The 23869-nt window shown below is 45.0% G+C and overlaps 1 protein-coding gene across 3 annotated transcripts; it reads left to right on the forward strand.

Moving 5' to 3' along the window:
• Positions 1–14580: 14580 nt before the first annotated feature.
• LOC123087534 (ankyrin-3) lies at positions 14581–23185 on the forward strand. 3 transcript variants are annotated; one of them, XM_044509568.1, is made up of 11 exons: positions 14581–14817; positions 14898–15068; positions 15264–15395; positions 16111–16250; positions 17065–17151; positions 17553–17672; positions 18856–19005; positions 19582–19683; positions 20769–20939; positions 21041–21120; positions 22892–23185. In XM_044509568.1, the coding sequence occupies exons 1-11, from the start codon at positions 14694–14696 to the stop codon at positions 22899–22901; spliced, it is 1287 nt and encodes a 428-aa protein (XP_044365503.1). In that variant the 5' UTR covers positions 14581–14693; the 3' UTR covers positions 22902–23185. The 3 variants fall into 3 exon arrangements, with proteins under 3 accessions (XP_044365503.1, XP_044365502.1, XP_044365501.1); XM_044509567.1 differs by lacking the exon at positions 22892–23185 and adding an exon at positions 21313–21731; XM_044509566.1 differs by lacking the exon at positions 22892–23185 and adding an exon at positions 21337–21731.
• The last annotated feature ends 684 nt before the right edge of the window (positions 23186–23869 follow it).

Below are 23869 nucleotides of genomic sequence, written 5' to 3' on the forward strand. Positions count from 1 at the left end.
GGTGACATCCCGCGAACTCATGATCCAGTACAACTCTGGGAAGAGTTTCGTCAGCACGACGGCGTGGTGACGATGTTGATGAAGCTACCGACGCAGGGCTTCATCTAAGCACCGCTACGATATAACCGAGGTGGATTATGGTGGAGGGGGCACCGCACACAGCTAAGAGATCAATAGATCAATTGTTGTCTCTCCAAGGGGTGCCCCCCTCCCTGTATATAAAGGAGGGAGAGGAGGAGGAGGCGGCCAAGGAGGAGGAGGCGCACCCAAGGGGGGCAATCCTACTCCAAGTAGGATTCCCCCCTCTTTCCTAGTCCTAGTAGGAGAAGGGAAGGAAGGGAAGGAGAAGAAGAAGGAAAGGGGGGCCGACCCCCTAGTCCAATTCGGTTTGGGCTAGGAGGGCCGCACGCCCCTAGCTGGCCGCCTCTCCTCTTCCTCCACTTGGGCCCATAAGGCCCAATAAGCCCCCGGGAGGTTCCGGTAACCTCTCCCGATTCTCCGGTATTTATCCGATAACCCCCGGAACTCATCGATCCGGTGTCCGAATATAACCTTTCAATATACCGATCTTTACGTCTCGACCATTTCGAGACTCCTCGTCATGTTCGTGATCATATTTGGGACTCCGAACTACCTTTGGTACATCAAAACACAAAAACTCATAATATCGATCGTCACAGAACTTTAAGCTGCGGACCCTACGGGTTCGAGAACTATGTAGACATGACCATTTCGAGACTCCTCGTCATGTTCGTGATCATATTTGGGACTCCGAACTACCTTTGGTACATCAAAACACAAAAACTCATAATATCGATCGTCACAGAACTTTAAGCTGCGGACCCTACGGGTTCGAGAACTATGTAGACATGACCGAGACATGTCTCCGGTCAATAACCAATAGCGGAACCTAGATGCTCATATTGGTTCCTACATATTCTACGAAGATCTTTATCGGTCAAACCGCATAACAACATACATTGTTTCCTTTGTCATCGGTATGTTACTTGCCCGAGATTCGATCGTCGGCATCTCAATACCTAGTTAAATCTCGTTACCGGCAAGTCTCTTTACTCGTTCCGTAATGCAACATCTCGCAACTAACTCATTAGTCACATTGCTTGCAAGGCTTATAGTGATGTGCATTACCGAGAGGGCCCAGAGATACCTCTCCGACAATCGGAGTGACAAATCCTATTCTTGATCTATGCCAACTCCACGAACACCATTGGAGACACCTATAGAGCACCTTTATAATCACTCAATTACGTTGTGACATTTGGTAGCACACAAAGTGCTCCCCCGGTATTCGGGAGTTGCATAATCTCATAGTCATAGGAACATGTATAAGTCATGAAGAAAGCAATAGCAGTAAACTTAAATGATCAAGTGCTAAGCTAACGAAATGGGTCAAGACAATCACATCATTCTCCTAATGATGTGATACCGTTGATCAAATAACAACTCATGTCTATGGCTAGGAAACTTAACCATATTTGATCAATGAGCAAGTCAAGTAGAGGCATACTAGTGACACTATGTTTGTCTATGTATTCACACATGTATTATGTTTTCGGTTAATACAATTCTAGCATGAATAATAAACATTTATCATGAAATAAGGAAATATATAATAAATTTATTATTGGCTCTAGGGCATATTTCCTTCACTGCTACCACTGAAGCAGCAGGCGGATGGGGAAGGGATCCACATGACAACCGGATGAAAGCGACGGGGACTTGGTCGCCTCCTATTTGCCTAGAAAAGAAATGAAGACTTGACCTGCTCGCTCGCAAATGTCCTCATCATATTGTTCGGACATTTTGTTGTCACCCAATGGCGGTCGCAAAAATGTCGGGACCCGCAAACCAACATCAAATGCAGGGAAGTTTGGTGGAGTCTAGACGTGTGTCGTCCGACACCCATGGCCCACCCAAAGCCCTTTCCCCCACTTTGTCCCTTCCCCATGATGTGTGTCTGCACCATCGGTGACCGGCATTGCTATTTATCACTGTTCATATATGTATGCCCAAATTCAAATGAGTATGCATGTTTAATCTCCGTTCATATCTTCCTTTAGCCATTTGCAATGCTACATACCATTGATTTCTGAGAGAAAACATAAAAAATGTCACATAGGTCAAGAATTGTATTCTGGACCTGTGGGTCCATTTTCCCTGTAGTTGCAACCGGAAGTATATGTGTGATCATGGAAATATGTCAAAACTTTTAATATACATATTCAAATTTTAAGTATGTGTGTGTGAATTCGGTTTTAGCTAAAACCTCAAGTGCCTGAAAAATATTCTTGGCGTCATTCACCTTTTTCTTCTTCCCGAGCGCGTGAGATGTGGAGGTTGGACCTCGCTGCAGACGAAGTAACCTTACTATCTATCTAAGGGGTGTGGGGGTGCATGTTCGTTCAGAAGCAGCAACCTCACTATCTTAGGGACATGGGGATGCGGGGAGTGGGGGGAGGGGGTCGTCGGAGTTGTTAACCGATGCATGGCTTAGAAGGATGGTCGGGGCGGCGACCAACACACTACGGAGATGTGGGGAGAGGAGAGCGGGCGGTGACAGCCGCTGCCCGGCGGAGGGGGGGAGTTGGTTAGGGCTAGGTTGGTCGGCAGCTATGCGAGAAAGAAGAAGTTAGAGGTTGAAGATGAACGATGCCTTAATATATTTTCAGCCGTTGGATGAAGATCTAATGGAATGAACGTAAGTGATGCAATATATTTTTTCAGGTGGCTGATGTATAGGTGGTCCCGTTTGAATTTTCACATAAATATATACGGAAGTACCAAACTTTTGTTTCATAAAACCTAGTTATATGTTAACAACATTATTTATAATCTTTCTTTCTATTTGAATTTTTTTATTTCTAGTTGGTGCCTTCCAGCTCAGTTGGATTTGGCTGGTGGCCTCCGGCTCGGTGGATCTGGTGGATTCAGGCCCGGTCTAGTCCTCTAAGACTCTATCAATCCCAAAGCCCGGCGGTGGTTTCGACTGCGGCTAGTTTTGGCCATGTCCAAAAAACCCGGGCTAGTTTTGGCCATGTCCAAAAAACCCGGGCTGATGGCTCTATGCCGGGAGGTAGACCGTCACTACCAGAATAAGCTACGTTGCCGACGGCCCAGGGCCGTCAGCATAGGCCAAAAAACCGTCGGCATAGCCCCGTCGGCAACTCGTACGTCGGCATATCCCAGGGCGGCCGTCGGCATAGGCCGCTATGCCGACGGCGTCTGTACGACCGTCGGCATACATGCACCGTCGGCAAAATTTTCCGCCTAACGGCCGTCAAAACCGAGCCAACCATGTGCTGACACGTGGCACAGGTATCCCGACGGTAAAGCCGTCGGCATAGCTCTAGAACCTATGCCGACGGTCTAACCGTCGGCCTAGCAGTGCCACATGTCAGCTGCTGGGTAGGCCTGGCGCATAGCTACGCCGACGGTTAGACCGTCGGCATACTTGCTGACCATAACAAAAAAACAATTAAGGCTAGAAATTTACGAATGCAATTAGAGACATGATTCTAGAAATTAAACCCTAACAAACAAATATGTGTAAGAGAACTGCACTGACAACAAGTGAGCTGTGCAAACACAACCAGAATAGCAAAGATGGCTTCGAAAACTGAATCAGTTAGTTTTCCAGCTCACACTGAATACAACTACTAGTGCTAGTAATCAAAATTAAATGGTACATCCATCCACTCTGAAAATCAGTGCACAGACAAACGTCACAATCCATATTATTAACTTGGAAGAAAAAAACTTGTTGGTTGGGAGTGACCTTGTGTTCGTTGGATGCCATCGCCGTCGAGATCCAAGTCAAAGTTTTAAGATATTTGCTTCTCAAGATGCAGAGCATTTTTGTCAACCTACACAACAGCACCACCACCAGCAATACTATGAGCGACAATCCAGACGGCCGCCACAATTAGCTAGTAAGACATTAACACCATAATATGAAGCAAACAGAGCAATCCCAATGTGCAAATAAATTGTACTGATTCCATTGAAACAATACCGTGGCTTCCCGCAAAAAAAAAGAAACAATACCGTGGCATAAGTAACAGGTGCCACAAAAACAGAGCTAGTTGCTGAGTGTAGAGCAATACTAGTATAATTTCAAATTCAGAGGACAGTTACTAAGCCATAAACACTAGATAAGCATCTCAGGGGACAGCAAAACTATAAATTCCATTGCATCAATATCAATAGGATGGCATAATGATCAGGTGGCACAAAACAAAACAAAGCTGTGGAGTGAGTCTAGCACAGAAAAACAACGGTTTGGCCATCAGTCATAGCTCTCAAGATAAAACAAAAGAGGTCTCAGGTTTAAACTGAAAAGAAACAACTAGTTATGCGAGTTTTTTCAATAGTAACTTGGAGATGCACAAAGAACAACTAGGTACGACTCACCCTGGATGCATGCATGCATGAGCATCCATACTTGCAGTGCAGGCAGTAAATAACAAATTACTATATTTCCCAAAGTATATAATAGCTTTGTAAAAAAGAGGATTGTATCAGCCAGACACTTCTCCCAGGATCAATGTATGCATGCAATTCATCTAGGCCCAGCATGATGCTAAATCCTACTCATGTTGCTAGCACATATACATATATACACAACAAGAACGAATTCACAGGCACAAAAATGAATATCCCCTGGTGTAACACCCCGGATATGACTTACCCAATTTGTATTCCAACTCTTGCCGTTTCCGGCGTTAAGTTATTTTATTTTCTCGGGTTCGAGTTTTTGTCTCCGTGTGTTGTTGTCGTTGTCATGCATCTCATATCATGTCATCATGTGTATTGCATTTGCATATGTGTTCGTCTCATGCATTCGAGCATTTTCCCTGTTGTCCGTTTTGCATTCCGGCGCTTCGTTCTCCTCCGGTGGCCATTTCTACCTTTCTTTCGTGTGTGGGGATTAGACATTTCCGGATTGGACCGAGACTTGCCAAGCGGCCTTGGTTTACTACCGGTAGACCGCCTGTCAAGTTTCGTGCCATTTGGACTTCGTTTGATACTCCAACGGTTAACCGAGGGACCGAAAAGGCCTCGTGTGTGTTGCAGCCCAACACCCCTCCAAGTTGGCCCAAAAACCCACCAAAACCCTCTCCATCATCTACAGCGTTCGATCACGATCGCGTGGCCGCAAACCGCACCTCATTTGGACTCTCCTAGCTCCTCCTATGCCTATATATACACCCCCTCCGAAATTCGCGGTTCCACTCTCCCCCTAACCCTAGATCCAGATCCGCCGCCACCGGACATGTCCGCCGCACCGGACACTCCGCCCGCAGCCGCTCGCGGCCACTGAGAGGCCGCCACATGGCACTGGGAACCCCTCCCGCCGCCGGCCCGTCCCGGCCCAAGGCAGGCCCTCCACCGCTCCCGCCCGGGCCGAGGCGCTCGCCCGCATCCCGCCGCCGTCTCCTTCGCCTCCGGGAGCGCGCCGCCCCCTCCACCGCGGATCGCCGCTCCGTCCGCCACATCCCTAGCCGGCGGGACGTCCGGCCTCGCCGCGCCCTTCTTCCGACCCCGCCGCGCCGGCCGGCCACTACTCCGGCGAGCTCCGCCGCTCGTCTCCACCGCCCCGGCCTCGTCCCCGACTCCGGCCTCTTCCTCTCCGGCGATGCCCCGCAAAGCTCCGGCCGGCTACAGTGCTTCTCTGGCGAATCTCGAAGTCCGTGCAGATCTCAGATCCAGATCGCCTCGGTTGACTTTTTCTCCTGAAACCCTAATCCATATGCCCATGTTCATCATGCTATAACTCCTCATCCGTAGCTCAGTTTTGGGCATATAACATATCAAAATGTTCGTCTCAGAGAGTACATCATTTCATTCCATTGCATCATTTTCATTTGAGTTCATCTTGATGCCCGAAATGCTGTTAGAAGAGGGCTACTTGAGATAATTGTCAGATCTGTTGTTCCATTTAGATATTTGTCATTTTTGCCATGATTATTGTATGCATGATATGCCCATGAGCTCTACATATATTTTGTTAAGGGTTTTTCCATCTTTCCAGAGGTGTAACCCATGTATTTTTGTGATGTGTGTGGCGACTAGCACAAGCTTGCAAAGTGGTGCACTTATTAATGCTGATTTCAGGGACTTAGCATTTCCACTAAGTCCTTGAGATGTTTATCTCATATGGCCATATGTTCATGTTGTTTCCTAGTGATCCGTGCCTCTTGTGAGGATGATCAGTAAGGATGTTTTGTTAATCTTGCAGTGCTCTATCCATCCATGTCTTTGTTTGCAATTATGGAGCACCCTAGCTTGAGCCAATCGAGCTCTACTTTTGCTACTTCATGAATCCGGGCAGATTGTCTACTTGTTAGCGATTTTTCCGATGTTGTAGTTGATCCGTGCATGCTATGTTATTGTTCTTGCCATGTCTAGCTTGCATTTTGTGTATTCTTGATGTTTGTATGCTTATTTGGTCATGACTTGCTCTGTAGTGAGTGCATCGAGCTCGTAAACATGCCTACTTGATATCTGTTTTCAGCATGTGCCAGTTTTCACTAAGTCTGAGAACTGATTATGTTTTTGCCATGTTCACATGCTTGTAATTGTATTTTCTGATCCCTTTTGGCTCAAGGTCACTAAGGGACTTTTGTTAAGCTCTTTGAGTAGCTCCATGCCATGCTTTACTTTTCCATGTTCAGGTCCTGTAGCATATAGTTTTGTTGCTCCCAAGAGTGCTACCTGATCTGGAATTCCAGACAAGTGTTAATTTCACTAAGTCTGAGATCTGTTTACCATATGCATTTTTGCCATGCTTGTTTGAACATGTTAATGGATGAATTGGCCGTAGCTCAGTGCTAGACTTTTGTTAAGCATCATAAATGCATCCCTGCCATGTATTTTTATGCCATGTTTGGGTGCTGTAGCATGTTCATCTCATTGCATTTAGATGGCTACTTGCTGTAAATCGCAGACTGGTGTCATATTTGAATTGCTTGCCATTTCCAAACCGTAACTCCGATTCTGGCGTTCTTTATATAATTTTCAAGCGATTTCATCTCATTTTTCCAGTGGCACACTTGGATTCCCAAGTTGAGGCCAGGTTCATGCATCCCTTGTCAAATCTTGCATATGCATCCCGCATCGCTTTCCGCATAGCATACCATCCTTGCATCATATTATTTGATCCTTGCACGTGGTTGATTGTGTCCTTGTTACTTGTTTGTCTTGTTTGGGTAGAGCTATGAGACGAGTTCGCTAACGAGGAGCCCGTTGAGTTTGCTTTCAAGGATCCAGTCAACTCTGACAACTTTGCAGGCAAGATGATCATACCCTCGAAATCACTACTATCTTTGCTATGCTAGATTGCTCGCTCTTTTGCTATGCCAATGCTACGATGCCTACCACTTGCTTTCAAGCCTCCCAAATTGCCATGTCAAACCTCTAACCCACCAAGTCCTAGCAAACTATTGATTGGCTATGTTACCGCTTTGCTCAGCCCCTCTTATAGCGTTGTGAAGATTGGAGTCCGTTCCTTGTTGGAACATTTATTTACTTGTTGGGATATCATTATATTGCCATGTCATCTTAATGCATCTATATACTTGGTAAAGGGTGGAAGGCTCAGCCTCTCGCCTAGTGTTTTGTTCCACTCTTGCCGCCCTAGTTTCCGTCATATCGGTATTATGTTCCCGGATTTTGCGTTCCTTATGCGGTTGGGTTATAATGGGAACCCCTTGACAGTCCGCCTTGAATAAAACTCCTCCAGCAATGCCCAACCTTGGTTTTACCATTTGCCACCTAGCCTTTTCCCTTGGGTTTCGCGGACTCAAGGGTCATCTTATTTTAAACCCCCGGGCAGTGCTCCTCTGAGCGTTGGTCCAACCTAGAGCACCGTGCGGGGCCGTCCCTTGGCAACTTGGGTTACGTTGGCTCCCGTACGCTTAGCTTATCCGGTGTGCCCTGAGAACGAGATATGTGCAACTCCTATCGGGATTTGTCGGCACAGCGGGTGGTGTTGCTGGACTTGTTTTACCATTGTCGGAGCTGTCTTGAAGAACCGGGATGCCGAGTCTGATCGGAATGTCTCGGGAGGAGGTCTATTCCTTCGTTGACCGTGAGAGCTTGTCATGGGCTAAGTTGGGACTCCCCTGCAGGGATTTGAATTTTCGAAAGCCGTGCCCACGGTTATGGGCAGATGGGAATTTGTTAATGTCCGGTTGTAGATAACTTGAACCTTAACTAAATTAAAATGAATCAACTGAGTGTGTTACCGTGATGGCCTCTTCTCGGTGGAGTCCGGGAAGTGGACACGGTGTTGGAGTAATGTTTTGCGTAGGTTGCCCTCTAGTTTCTCTCTCGCGCTTTGCCTCCTCTTCTCGCTCTCTTTTTACGAACAGGATAGCCACCATATATGTTAGTCGCTTGCTGCAGCTCCACATATTTACCTTGCCTTACCTATAAGCTCAAATAGTCTTGATCGCGAGGGTGCGAGATTGCTGAGTCCCTGTGGCTCACAGATTACTATTACACCAGATGTAGGGCCTGATGATTCCGCTCCAGATGACGCGCTTGAGCTCAAGTGGGAGTTCGACGAGGACTCTCAACGATACTATGTTTCCTTTCCTGATGATCAGTAGTGGTGCCCAGTTGGGGGTGATCGGGACCGTGTCGCATGTTGGGTTATCTTTTATTTTAGCGTTGTAGTCGGGCCATGAGTGTTTGAATGTTGTAATGTTATTTATGTACTTGATTGACGTGGCGAGTGTAAGCCAACTATGTTATCTCCCCTTTTATTATCTATATTACATGGGATGTTGTGAAGATTGCCTAACTTGCGACTTATGCCTTCAATGCGATTATATCTCTAAGTCGTGCCTCGACACGTGGGAGCTATAGTCGCATCGAGGGTGTTACACCTGGATAGCATTGTAATGAACTACTCACATGCAATTTGATAGGACTAGTACTAGTGATAACAATCCAACAACGTCCTAACAGCTGCAGCAACACGCACACATCAACTGCCTGAATACCGGTGAATAGCAAAGTCTATCCATACTTGACAAAGGAGCAAATCAATGTCAAGTTCATCTCAGATGTGTGGTTCATGACAACGGTAGCAGTTAACAAGATTACTGAATTTTAATTTGTGGAAGCAAGGAAACAAGCAATAGAATGCCTATCTCGTTCAACACTAGAGTAACAGCAGTAGCAAATTCAGTCCAGCATGTGAGTAAGTAAAAAATGTAGATCAACAGGGAATCAAACTAGTTCAAAGAAATCTGTAACAAAATTTACAGTAAAAATCATCTAGTATTAATCAATGGTTCTATTTTGATCCAAACTAGATGAATTCAAGGCTAATCTATTAGTCTAGTAGCAATCATCTAGTATGTGACAGTAGAGGAGTAAGTGTTATTGTACAGTTAGAAAAATACACGTCATGTGCATGGCAGCAACCGGAGGGAACAGAGGAGTGGAGAGGGGCTCACCATGGTGGTGCTTTAGCCGATGCAGTGCACCGCCGTCATGTCGTGGAGGGAGCCGCCGGAGGGAGCCACCGCCTCGCCGGAGTTTATCCGCTGTGCGCGTCCGCCCCGCAGCCACCGGGTGCAGGAGTACCATCCACGAGGCGGAGCCGCCCATGGGACTTGCGGTGGGCTTCAGAGAGGGCGGAGCAGAGTCGCCGTCGCCGCGCTGGAGTTGGAGGGGACGCCACCCTCGGAACCCTAGCCATCGGAAGGGGTCGTGGCTGAGCTCTCGGGGCCACGAGAGGCGGATCTGGCCGGAGGGAAGGGAAGAGCGGAGGCATGGGGCTCGGATCTGTGTTGCGCGTTGGCGAGGCTCGCCGGAACACGCCGGAATCGTGCGGCGTAGGCAGCGGCGGCGGGGGAGGGAGGGAGGGAGAGAGAGAGAGAGAGGAGGGAGAGAGGTGGCAGGGAGGGAGAGGTGGGGCTGGTGTCGTGGTGGGGTAGGCTGCCCTGCCACGTCACCGATCCGTGGGAGGTTGCTTCCAACCAATAGGAAGCCGGCACAAATTTTGTGTTTCTTTGCACAGTTTTTTGAACACGAAATACTCATGTTAAAATTTAGTAAAAAAATAAGAAAAATCCACATCTTCTAGGAATAATAAACCAATACCATGGAAAATTTCATATTTATTTACACCTTGTTTGCATTTAAAAATAAATAAAAACATCCGCAAAATGACGAATGTTATGGCCTAATTCATGGCATAGTTATAGTGATATCATATTGTGTATAAGTGTGCATCTTAGAATGGAAAACAATTTTGATGAAGGGAGTTTTCATTTTATTTTCAAGCAAAATTTAGTTTTCAATTTCTGAGTGCCGAAAAAGATTATTTTTGTGTGTGAAAACCCTACTGAATATTTGTTGCCGGATCTAACCATTAAAATCCACGGAAAATCATACGGCGCTGGAAATCCTCGGGACCGGGCATGGTGTCATCATATGGCCCTTGTAGGGTGTGGTAAAAATCTGAGCGCGTTTCGCAAAAGGCTGACCGGAGGCCCTTTGTAAATTGCACCATCTTCGAGGTAGTATCCAGCTATCGGGAGGGAAAGTGTGTGGTTTGTGAAGGAAGGGTGTTGCCCGTTGCTCTGTTGAACTCGAAACTTCTCGTGCTCTTAAAGGGGGGTGGGGGTATTACATGAGATGTGCCAGGACATGGCATTTTTGGGAATATTTAAGACATTTATTGCATCCGTAGGGTTTCAATGCGGGAAATTACAGATATGCATGGCGGCCACCTGAAATGATGTCCAAAAGTGGTTTGTACAATCGTATATGATGTCTTTTCGGAATGTGTATACCTAGTGCAACAAAAGGAGGGGAAGGACCCACCACCGGGGGGCGAATGTACCTCGGCGGCATGCCGGATCTAGCCGTTAAAATCCACAGAAAACATACGATGCCGGAAATCCTCAGGACCTGGGACGATGTTCATATGTTCCTTGTAGGGTCTAGTAAAAGTTTGAGTGTGTTTCGTAGAAGCCTGACCGAAAGCCACTTGTAGATTGCACCATCTCCTAGGTAGTATCTGGCTATCAAGAGGGAATGTGTCCGGTTTGTGAAGGAAGTGTGCTACCCGTTGCTCCATTGACCTCGAAACTTGTCTTTCTCTCAAAGGGGGGCATTACATGACATGTGCCAAGACATGGCATTTTTCGGGCCCTCCTGGAATATTTGAGACATTTATTGCATCCGGTTCTACCCAACACGCACGATCCCCCCTCCAAGCGACGGTGGCATTGCCGTCCGTGGAGGGGAACAACACCCCGGACACCCAAGATGGGCGTCTACACATGCCACATCACTTTCACACATGCATTGGGACACGGTACGGTGTTTCGATGGCATTGCTACACCTTGAAGCCCCACCGACCGGACTAACCCTATTCCCGTTGACCAGGAGATCTAGGCCTTTGACTTTCGTCAGACGGGCTTTGACCAGTGGACTCTTCCACCTGGTTGCGATAGGTCAGCCCATAGGAACATCCACGAACATGGCCTGAACCCAACCAACCACTAGATTCCCTCTGGTTCTACCCGATGCACACGTTCCCCCCCCCCCTCCAAATGATGTCGGCACTGGCATCCATGGAGGGGGCAACACCCCGGAGACCCAAGACGGGCGTCTATGCATGCCACGTCACTTTCACACATCCATCAAGACCGCGTGCGCTATTTCGGTGGCATTGCCACAACCGGAGGGCCACCACAAAGCCCCTTGGCCAGGAGATCTAGGCCTTTGACTTTCACCGGATGGGCTTTGACCAGTGGACTCTTCCAACTAGTTGTGAATAGTCATCAGGGCCGTCGATGGAGGGGGCCGAGGTGGGCGACCGCCCAGGGCCCCCAAATATTTGGGGCCCCTAATCACTAAGTATTAGTCTATTAGCTGTAGGTTTAAAATTAGGAAAAATAAAGCTCATGAGCCCATTCGCCCAAAACAGCATGTATAACAGGCCCATGAGGTCTAGAGAATCGATCAATTGATCGTTTTTCTGCCATAGTGCATTGATTGCTAATAGGCCCCAACAACGCCCGTTGGTTTTGCTTCCTCCGGCCGCCCACCAGAGACTACGATGCCAGATCTACCTGAATGCCTACCTGCTTCGGCATCAGTCGATCGCCCACGGCCTGTCAATTACGAGCGCCATCACCTCTGGTCTTCCACTATTAGGTAATAAGTTCATTTGTTTTGATTAGGTTAGGTGGGAAGTGTCGAACGAGGCTAGATTTAGGACACAATTAATTTTGAACTCAGTAGTTCTTGATTTTTTTGGTTGTTGGAAAATCATCATATATGTATTGTGTGATTATTTAGTTTGATCCTGATGTAAATTTAGGGTCCTATTTTGATTTTTGCCCCGGGGCCCCAAATTTTTGGAGACGGCCCTGATAGTCATCCCATAGGAACATCCCCGAACATGGCCTGGACCCAACCAACCAATAGATTCCCTCCGGTTCTACCCGACACGCACGATCCCCCCTCCAAGTGACGGCGGGACAGCCGTCCATGGAGGGGGGCAACACCGCGGAGACCCAAGACGGGCGTCTATGCATACCACATCACTTTCACACACGCATCGAGACCCGGTACGATGTTTCGGCGGCATAGCTACACCTCAAAGCCCCACTGACCGGACTAACCCTAGCCTCGTTGACCAGGAGATCTAGGCCTTTGACTTTCTCCTGGCGGGCTTTGACCAGTGGACTCTTCCACTGGTTGCGATAGTTCAGCCCATAGAAACCTCCCCAAACATGGCCTGGATCCAACCCACCACTAGATTCCCTCCGGTTCTACCCGACGCGCACGATTCCCCCTCGAAGTGATGGCGGCACTGCCGTCCGTGAAGGGGGGGGGGGCACACCTTGAAGCCCAAGAAGGGCGTCTACGCATGTCACAACACATTCACACATGCATCATGTCCTGGTGCGAGATTATGATAAGAAAATCATTTAAAAGTTATCCAAATCTAGTGAAGTATCAATTACTTGTGATTTTTACTAAGTATAAGGACCTATATGCAAAATTACATGAAGTTACATTTTAAAATACTCAAAAGTAAAAACAAACAGGATATTCATAATCTATGGAAAATTCTGCCCCAATTTCATATATAATTTGTGTATGTTTAAGTTTATATAAATTAGATTTAAATTAATCAAATCTAAAGTTTAAACAAAAAATGCAAAATGAGAAATAAAAAACATATAATATATATGCCGACGGTATCCCCGTCGGCATAGAAAGCCCACATGATTTTTTGCCGAATAAAAAAATGTACAAGCTATGCCGACGGCCTCCGTCAGGGCCGTCGGCATAGAGGTGACGGCGTCAACCCTCCGTTTGGACCTGGGTCGGCGGACCCACCTGTGTGCCGACGGCAGCTCTATGCCGACATCCCCCGTCGGCATAGTGGAATATACGCCGACGGCCTTCCTACGCCGACGGCCCCCGTCGGCATAGATGGAGGTTTGCCGATGGCTTTAGTACGCCTACGGTGTTTCCGCGGCCGTCGGCATACCACCATCTATGCCGATGGGGGCCGTCGGCGTAGAGAAGGCCGTCGGCAGCGGCCGTTATTCTGGTAGTGCGTGGTGGCGAGGTGATGAAACCGGTCAATGGTTCCATGGTCATGGCTTGGTGGTCGTGATTAAGATCTGATCGACTGAGTGGGGTAGCTGCAGATTATGCTCCAACGATCTCATACGGCTCCGTGACGATGATGGTCACCGAAAGATCTTTCAAGAGTATTCATCACTCAAAATCCAGTGGGTTGATTTTCACGGTGAGATGCAAATTATGAACGACGACTTGACGCGGAGATATGGTTATGCAGTGGCGGCGGTCGCATCGCATGTAAATGCTAGAATCGTGGGAAAATGGTGGCGACAACACTTGAGTGACCTCGATGGTGGTGCTAATCAAGCACTTGGTCACGAGCTCCAGGGTGAAAACCTAAGTCTGACCAGTGACGGTTATACATGGCAAGTCGATGTTCTTACGCCATAACCTTATTGAAGGCATTGTTCGGATATGTTCGGATTGATTCTTCAGGGTGAAAAGCTTAGACTCTAGCTTTGGTGGTTGAATCTGGTGATGGCGATGCTTGATTGTCGCTACTTTGTTGAAGGCGTTGCTGTTGAGGAACCTCGTCGTGTATGTGATGTCATGAGATGGTTGGTGCGAATACTGTATTTATTATAATTTGTCGATAACGGATCTAATCATTTTGTTTTTTTTCACCTACATATAGCTTCGGTCTTATGTGACTTTGCTATTTACCGACGTGTTTTTTTTTGTGTGTGCGTGGGTTTGTGTTGGCCGTGTGCCGGGTGCATCCGAACTATACAGAGGCTGGGTGTGTGCTCTTTGGGTTTGTATTCTCTTGATACTTTTCTTGAGCTAATAAAATTCAACCTTTATAAAAAATCGTTGCTATACAGACATGGATGTATTTTTTACTTCTAGCATTCTTTGTACTACCTTGACTGTAAGTTTTTTCTTAAAAAAACCCAGAACAGAGGTAGTGCTAGTACAGTCCACGCCCAAAGCGTGCGCGCAACATTTCCATTTCAACCTTTGACTGACACGCCGCCGCCCTCCCGTCTTCGCTGCCAATCCCCTCCTCAAAACCCTAGGCCCATCGCCGCCGCCGGCCGCCATGGCGCCGCCTCGCTCCACCGCCGCCCCTCCAGACCTCCCTATCCCCGACCCTACGGCCGTCGACGAGTTCAATCTGCATCTGCTCCACGCGGCGAGCGAGGGCGACCTCCCGCTCTTAAAGGGTACGTCTTTCGGGTGCGCTGGCGTCTGGGATCCCAGGGCAGGGAGGTACTGATTTCCCCCAGGGTTCGTCGTGTTGCAGCGCTGGTGCGGGCGCTGGAGAAGAGCACGCGGGATCCCAGGGAGGTGCTGGATGCGACGAGGGAGGAAGGCCTCGGGGCGCTGCACATGGCCGCCAGAATTGGGAGCGTCCCGGTGTGCAGGTACCTGGTCGAGGAGATAGGGGTCGATGTGGACGCCGACGGCGATGAATGTACGTGCCTCTGCCTCTTAATTTGTCTCTAAAATGTACCATAGCCCTCTTCGTAGGTGCGTTCGTAATATAAAAATTCCCAGGCCAGCAGTAAATTCCATGCTGTTAATTAGTAAACAAAGCATGCTCTGATAGCCAGGGATCGATGATCCCGGTATACATCTCTTTCCACTGACACGCGTCTTCATCTGATAGCCGTAACGCCTCTGCTTTGCGCAATGTTTGGTGGAAGCTTGGATACTATCCGCTATCTTCTCGATCATGGGGCTAATCCAGACAAAGTTGTCGGCGACCGCTTCACCCCGCTTCATCATGCCGCTGGAATGGGTACTTCTCTGCTAGCACATGGCATTTTTCTTCCAATAGTATTGTATTGCAATATTGTTCTACTATGATATGATTCCCATGCGTGTTGGAAAGAGAGTATGTAGGAGATGGTATCTGCAATAGATCTACTTTGGGAGGGGGCAAAGTATTCAGATTTATTTCCTAGCTTACGTTTTTCTTTTGAATAGGATTCCTAACTTATGATGACAAACATAAACGGCTAATTGACCAAAACTACCTAGCTTACATCAACCCATCTACTAGTTTCTTGCTGGTATTTAACTTATGATGTAAAATTATGCGCCTCACCTTCTTGCTGGTATTTCACAGCCATCTCCTTCCCTCAGCTAATGTAAGGAAAGTGGGATACATTCACACTGATAGCTAAATTGATGTGAAGTCGACAACAACGAAAATTTTACAGAGTGCCCCTCTTTTCATGGGGGTGTTTTATTGTTGCCTGGCTAGAGGTTGCCTGGGCGAATGTTTCATGGTTTTTGTTGTATACTTTGGATATCAGTGCCATTTCCTTTTTGTCTCAAAAGTTGCCCATTTTCTCATATTCTTCTCCCTTGTCTGTTTGTAACTATTCCTGGGAATGTAGTTTTAATCGGTGTGTGTCTTGATCATATAAAATCCCCCCATCACACAATTAGTTGTACTCTGTAGCATTTACCTGTTGGATTCCCTTTTCATCTTTTTGTCCTTCACTCAGGAGACCGTGAAATGGTGGAACTCTTGCTTACAAAAGGAGCTTCTGTTGACTCAGTATCTGTCAGTGGGACACCATTGCATATCGCTGCCTTCAGAGGGCAGGATGAAGCTATGAAAGTTTTATTGGAGAACAACGCAGATGTAGGTTTAATAACACATTGTTTCCTCCCGAGGTGTAATTTTGGCTAGCTGCATTGTTCCGATTAAACAACGCGGCTGTTTCATTTGCTTTGCTGGTTGTGTTGAGTCGGCTTTACTGCTTTTTATTCAGTAGTTTTGAAGTCCGAGGGCAATTATGAGCTAACTTGATACATTTTTCTAGCAATTATTAAAGATCATGCCTTTGTAGCAGTGACTAAGTTCACCCTGTTAACTTTTGTTTAAATTCTGCTGAGGCTGCATTCTCGATAGGCCAGAGTGGTTTCTCTGTACTCCATAGGCTGTTGCTTAAACCCCGTTCGTACCTGCTTCTTCAATATAGGCTCCACTATACACGCAGTTATATGTTTTCCAAATGCCAATTTTAAGGCCATTGCAACCTTCTGAATTTGTATCCCCTCTAGTATTCATGATGATGTATGTTTTTCTTTCACATACGCTTGTTCTGTCTGGCGGCTCTTGGTGGGTTCATCCCTAGGCTCTAGCCTACCCAGCTTAGCTGGGAACAAAAGGGTGTGCTGTTATGTGGTACTTCTCCTTCAAAGGGACACATGGAACAGAATTGATAAAACGGTCTAATTGCTTAACATGGCCACTAAGGCATTAATGCTCAATATATTATTCCAGAAGCTCTTGTTGATACATGTTTGCTTTTGCAAAGTCATTGGAAGATTTTTCTTATTACAGAAGGTCATAGGACCACAAATCATTCTCCTTTTTTTATTTTTATGTTCTTTCCTACATTTTACTTCAGTATATGTATATAGTAACTCGTGTGTTATTCGTTTCTCACCAGCATAACAAGATACTGCCTGGTATTGACACCCCCCTTATTTCTGCTATAACTGCTTCCTCAGTGAAATGTGTCAAGCTCCTGGTTGAGGTATCATGAATGCAGTCTCATTTTCATTGCGTCAGGCCTCAGAATTACTTAAGAAATTTTTGGTTCAATGCTACTCCTTCCATTCATTATTATAAAGACGTTCTAACTTTTCTGATTTGGATGTATATAGACACATTTTAGTGTGTTTGTTCACTCATTTCAGTCCGTATGTACTCCGTATTGAAATTCCAAAACATCTCATATTTGTGAACGGAGGGAGTACATTTTTGCACAGTAAAGTAGGTTTGGCCTTCTTTAACGGTGTTTGTTATGTGATGTACCTTTGAGACACTTTTGTGGATGCGCTACACTAATTATTCCCACAAGAAAGTGTCGTGTCTAATCGGCAGTGAGCTCATAGAGTTCCTCTAGAAACTGATTCTTATAATACTTTTTGGTAGGCTGGTGCTGATGTCAATGACGATCTTGTACCCCCTTTAGCTGCTGCTGCGGATAAAGGCTTAACTGCATGCTTGAAATGCTTACTGGAAGCTGGTGCTGACCCTAATGTTCCTGACCCCGTAAGATTTCTTTACCTCTATGCCATGGCATGCCAATTGCTTGAACATAGGTACTGCTGTTCACACATATAAGAATACTATTTAGAGGTTGTCATGATTGGGTTATGCATTGCATCACAGACACTTTAAGAGTTTTGATAGCGCATTCTAAGATCTACCAGATTCTGCAAATTGGAAGCCTGGCACATATTTTAAAAGTGAATTCTTGGAGCTGTTGCTCTTCCAAACAGGTCCAATAATTCATGAAGCTGGGTATCCATACTTCCAAGAATTCACTGAGTTGGAATTGGGGGGTTTTGGGTGTGTGTTTTGTTTGTTAGGCTTAAATCATCTTATTTTAGCCTACATATTATCCAAGAGTTGGAGCTGCTCCAAACATGTCCTAAGATTCTTGCCATAATAAAATTGTTCCACTCAATCCAACATCCTAGAATCCTATATGTAGACTGTATGTGCTGTCACATGCTGCATGCAAATATAATTCTAGGGGTCATGTGTTTTCTTATGAAATTAGACTTAATTAAAACTGCGATTGAGACTTTTGGCTTTCTTCATTTGTTAGACTTAGGTGCACTAACCATTGTATTAGAAATATTTCCATGATCGTAATGCATCCTAGCAATTGCATACACACTTACCTTTCTGAATAACATAGAACCAGTGAGCTGCTGGCATTTTTCATTTCTTTTTAGGACTGTTTATCTATTTTTTAGCATGCTGTGTTACGTAATTGGAATGGGAGACCATCAATTGATAAAAATACATCTCTAGTAACTCTTCAACAATGTCGTATACATCGCCAAGTCATTTTGAAATCCTGCGTATCTTGTACGAGTTAGTTGTACAAGATTATCTGTACTAGGGCTGCTTATGTTTAAAGACATAATGTCATTGCCAAAGAAATATTTGTAAGACAACTCGGAATCATGTTTCAAGTTGCATCAGGGCTGTCAGTTTGCAGTCTGAACACGGGGATATGCCAAAAGGAAGGGGTTCAAATTTTAAATGGACAAACATGGTTTTTTGACAATCATTTTAGCAATTGGTTCTCATATTTTTTTGTAATTATGTTACCTTTTTTATCTTACTAATGATCTAGTTGAGTACGCCTTTCCGCCTTAGTTTCCATTCCCTCTGGCCTTTCTGAAAGTGCCTTTCTGAAGTTGAACTTTGTGTACAACAGTCGGGTAGGCTGCCAATAGAACTCGCTGCACTGAACGGTACAAGGGAAGATGTTGAGATCTTATTCCCTGTAACTTCTTGTATTCCAACTGTGCATGATTGGAGCATTGACGGAATAATACTTCATGCAAAGTCAGTGTCTATGGAACAGGTATGCATTAGATCCTGTGTATTTCATATATTTTCTAGTTTAACACTGGCATCAACTTTGAATCCATGGTTTCCCAGTTAGAATTACCATACATAAAATTAGCCATGTTTCTTTTTGCCTCTTTTGATTGGATGAACAAGAATTTTATACATGCTATTGATAACATTTTATAAGATTCTTTGGTTGGGGGTGATGGCCTGATAGGGCTTGTAAGGTTATATTTATGTAAAAAGTAATATCTTCAGTAAAGAGAAGAACAACTGATATGGTGATAATGTGGGCTTTTGTGTGGGTGGGTGGGGTGGGGGGTTGTAGCTGAAGCTGCTTTTAGGAGATATGAGTTCTCGAAATTAATATTTCCTTGTTACTATCAGGAGCAAGACTGAGGATGGAGATGTTTCTGTAATTGAACATGGCTGTTTTGCTACTTTTTTGTGGCACAATATTATGCGCTATTCAAAAAACAGCCGCACCAGCCAAGCACCTATTGTTTTTAAAAACTATGATAGTATATGTACTGCTTTATACTGTCATTCCTGGGTCTTCTTGATTCACTTGTTTTTCTTGATCATTTAGGGTGATTATTCAAATGTAAAAAGAATAGACGAGCTGAAGTCACTTGGGGTTAAGTCTGTCAAGAGAAATGATTATTCTACTGCGGCAACAGTGTACAGTGTGGTATGCTACTATACCTTATTTCTCAACGTGCAGTCTTGAATTATATCAGCTGAAGTTGCTTGAATTGATGTTAGGTGGTCATGATCTGGTTTCACATTATTCTTGTCATACATGCTCACTTTAGAGAGAGTGATGATCTTTGCGACCGATAAGTACACTTGGCCTCATGCTTTGCTTTGAGACACATCTCTCTTTGATTTATTGAAAATAATTTTTATTGCCGTATGTAAGTTTGATCATGAGGACCTGACAAGGACTTACTGTATCCTTAAACAGCAGTAGAACCGTTGTTCATTTCACTTTTTGATGGGGAACGACATGGGCTCTGCTTTTGCACTGTAGCAGAGGGGAAAACACAGTACAACTGTACATCAGAGAAAAACGCGTAAGACTCACACATGGAAGCTAAACTAAGCAACCCAGCACCCTAACTCGGATGAGCATACTCGAGGATCAGAACATCCTCCTGAATGGAACTAGCTAACGCAGCCGCTTTATCATTTTCTGCTCTAAGATCCTTCGGCTTCTGACCACGATTCCCTTTTTCCGGGATCCTCCTCCACCACTTGCAATCGTGGGTGAGGAAAACACAATGGAGGAAATGATGGGGTCGTCAAAGCTGGAATTGTTGCCACACATCCTTTGGATAAAAGCACTTGAGAGAAACTTGCAGCGCACTCTCAGGTTCCTGGTCATACAAGCAGCAAATACTGTTGTGTGGCCAACCTCATGCACTGAGCCTGTTCGCTGTCCAGTTGTTGATTTCTGGGTTGTGGGTTTGGACATTAAGAGATTTTGATATCTCTTACTTGCAAGGAAGAATGGAGAATTATTTGTACATAGAAATTGAACCTGTTTGACAATTGTCTTCACTTCAACATTGTCCTATTCTTGTACTTCAGTTACTGCTATAAGGACATTAGCTTGAATTGAATTGACAATATTGTCCAGACTAGTGCATTTTTAAGTTCTAATTCATCAGAAATTCAAGGTTTTCTTTGCAAGCAAGATGTGATTGCTTGTTTTATTATGTAATCAGATCAGACATGTCCTAAGTTTGGTCTCAACCTGTTGGATGCATGCAGGCAATAGAGCATGACCCTCATGATGCTACCTTGTTCTCGAACAGGAGCCTTTGCTGGCTCCGCATGGGCGATGGACACAATGCTTTGCAGGACGCTCTTGCGTGCAGAGAAATGCGGCCTGGCTGGCCAAAGGCCTGCTACCGGCAGGGCGCAGCGCTCATGTTATTGAAGGTGTGATCGAATATATCTATCTGGTTGGCTAGTTTGTTACTCCTTTATTATACCGCCGCATGTCACCCGTTGTTTTACACCTTGCATTGTATCATCATCAGGACTACGGGGGTGCACGTGATGCTTTTCTGGATGCAGCCAAGTTGGACCCGCAGAGCTCTGAGATCAAGGCTGCGTTGCGGTACGTTTCAGTTTCACCCATAACCTGTCATATCTGAATCTACAGCCGACTTGCACAACTACTGATCTTGATCTACAGACATACTCGAAGGAGATTTATGCACTGCATACATTTATTTGTTAGACAACGTTAGTCATGCATTGAAAAGCCTAAGCCTAATTGTGCCAAAACCCTAATGATTCTGATATACAGTTGGTGTTGGAATTAAACATGCAGGGAAGCTATGAATTCCTTGGAGATATCCGATGGCGCAACAAAGACCACTTGAACAGTATGGAACTGGAGTTCCCTGAATCGGCCTTGTTGTTTCATTGGTTAACTTGGTGAACCAGTATGAGGAAATAAGTAGCATTAGGGATCGATGGAGGGCACTTTTGTCATTTCCAGCTGCTGCCTTGGCTCTTTTGTTACCTATTTTCTTTTACTTTGGTGAAAAAAAGTAGCAAGAGATGCGTCGACCTAGTCATCAGTGGCTAAGTAGACGAGAAGATACATGGACCAAACTCCAAAAGAATATGCAAGAGAAGAACCAAACAATGCAATACTATCTTTCGTACTCATGTAGTAAAGAAGTGGCCTTGGTCAGAGCCTCAGAGGAGCTATTAATCGTCTCTCTCAGAAAAAAAAAGGAGCTAGAATGCTACTCCCTCTGTTCCTTATAAGTCTTTGTAGAGATTCCACTATGAACCACATACGGATGTATATAGATGCGTTTTGAAGTGTAGATTCACTCATTTTGCTCCGTATGTAGTTCATAGTGGAATATCTATAAAGACTTATATTTTGGAATGGAGGGAGTAGATCGAGATCGTTGGGAGTAAAGAGATCATTAACAGCGCTGACTGCTGCTGTAAAGAGATCATTCACGGCGGTGACTGCTGCTGCTGGTAATGGTACCGGTGGGTCGATGGCCGGCGTTGTCCCGTCGGTGATGATTTGCCTGCCCACCCACATATATGCCACTGTACTATTGCCTTGACTGACTTGACGACTCCCACGCTCAGCAGACATCGGCTTTCGTGAGTTGGCATAGTTGTAAACAAACAAACCATGCGTCTCCAAGAGAACGAAATTCAAACCAATAATTCGTGAGTTGGCATAGTTGTATGTTGAGAACAAACAAACCATGCATCTCCAAGAGAACATAATTTAAACCAATAATTCGTGAGTTGGCATAGTTGTATGCCGAGAACAAACAAACCATGCGTCTCCAAGAGAACATAATTTAAATGAATAATGTTACACCTATTGGGGAGTTGTGGAAGATTTACGGCCAACTAGGAAACGAGATTGACGTGGCTGCCGGCCCGTGCTGAATGAGCAAAAGAAGAAGGAAGATAATGCACAGCTATTTACGACGCAAGGAAAAAAAATAGAAGGCAGCTCAGTTTTTCCAAAGGGAGACGAGGTTCATTTTTTGCATCATTCTTCTAGCTTTTCTTGATCAAGTCCAAGTATGCTATAGTTGTTGTTTCGATTTCTGTTAAGTTATGACTAGTGTGCAATTGATGTGATCTTGAGTTGGTTTTAACTGGTGCTACCCCTGTTCTTGTTCACCTTTTGCATCTTTCATCTAGCTTTTACCTTTTCTTGATTAGATCAATGCCCTTTGCAACTTTTGCGTCTGTAGTACAGTTACTAGCTTGATCATCTCTTTAAGTTCAACATGAAGGTCACGAGTTCATGGTTACCATGCCAACATTTAGGTAAACCTGTTATAATTTTAGTTTTGCCTTCGACCAAGGATGGTTAAAAAATTCATGTTTTATAGGCATGGATGATGGAACTGTTGGTGTTCAAGAATCAAGCGACATGTATGTCAAGCGATGACGACAACATCGAGCACCTAAAGGAAAGCAGTATGGAACTTGAACATGAGCATAATGAAGCTCAACCAGATGCGTTACTTAGAGATCCTGAACTGGGGGTGATCTTTGATACTGAGAATGAGGTGCAAGAGTACCTACATCAAATATGCTAAGGCAAAAGGCTTTGCTATGACGAGAAGAAGCTCAAACCATGACAAAGATGTACAACGGAAGTACCATACACTTTCCCAATGTTGAGGCCCAAATCCAATTGACGAGATAGGATGTAAAGATAAAATTAACATATTCTAAAAAAAGAAGAAGCTAAAATTAACATTACTCGTGGTACTGACAGGAAACTTTATATTTTGACGGTCATTTTGGATCATAATCATACAAGAAGTTCACATAAATCTCGGTTCATATACAACAAAGAGTTGGATTTACATGCCAAGCGAAGGCTTGAGCTGAATGATCGGGCCAGAATATGACTAAACAAGAATTTCAATTCTTTTGTTGTGGCAGCAGATGGTCATGCGAACCTAACTTTTGGTGAGAAAATTTGTTGCAATTTTCTAGAGAAAACAAGAAGGTTAAAACTTGGCAGTGGTGATGACGATGCGGTTTGTGACTGTTTTGTCAAAATGCAATCCAACACTCCAAACTTTTTGGCTTGATGCAAGAAGTAGAGCAGTGTATGACTCTTTTCATGATGTCATTACTTTTGACACAACATAGTTGATGAACAAATATGATATGTCTTTTGTTTGTCTTGTCAAACTCAATCATCATGGCCAATCAGTGTTGTTAGGATGTGCGTTATCATCATATGAACATAGTGGACCATTTCTTTGGTTATTTCAAGCATGGCTTACATGTATGTCAAATCGTCAACCAAAAGATATGATAACTGACCAAGCAAAAGCAATTTGGAATGGTGT

The sequence above is a fragment of the Triticum aestivum genome, chromosome 4A (assembly GCF_018294505.1).
Source record: "Triticum aestivum cultivar Chinese Spring chromosome 4A, IWGSC CS RefSeq v2.1, whole genome shotgun sequence".
Taxonomy (NCBI): domain Eukaryota; kingdom Viridiplantae; phylum Streptophyta; class Magnoliopsida; order Poales; family Poaceae; genus Triticum; species Triticum aestivum.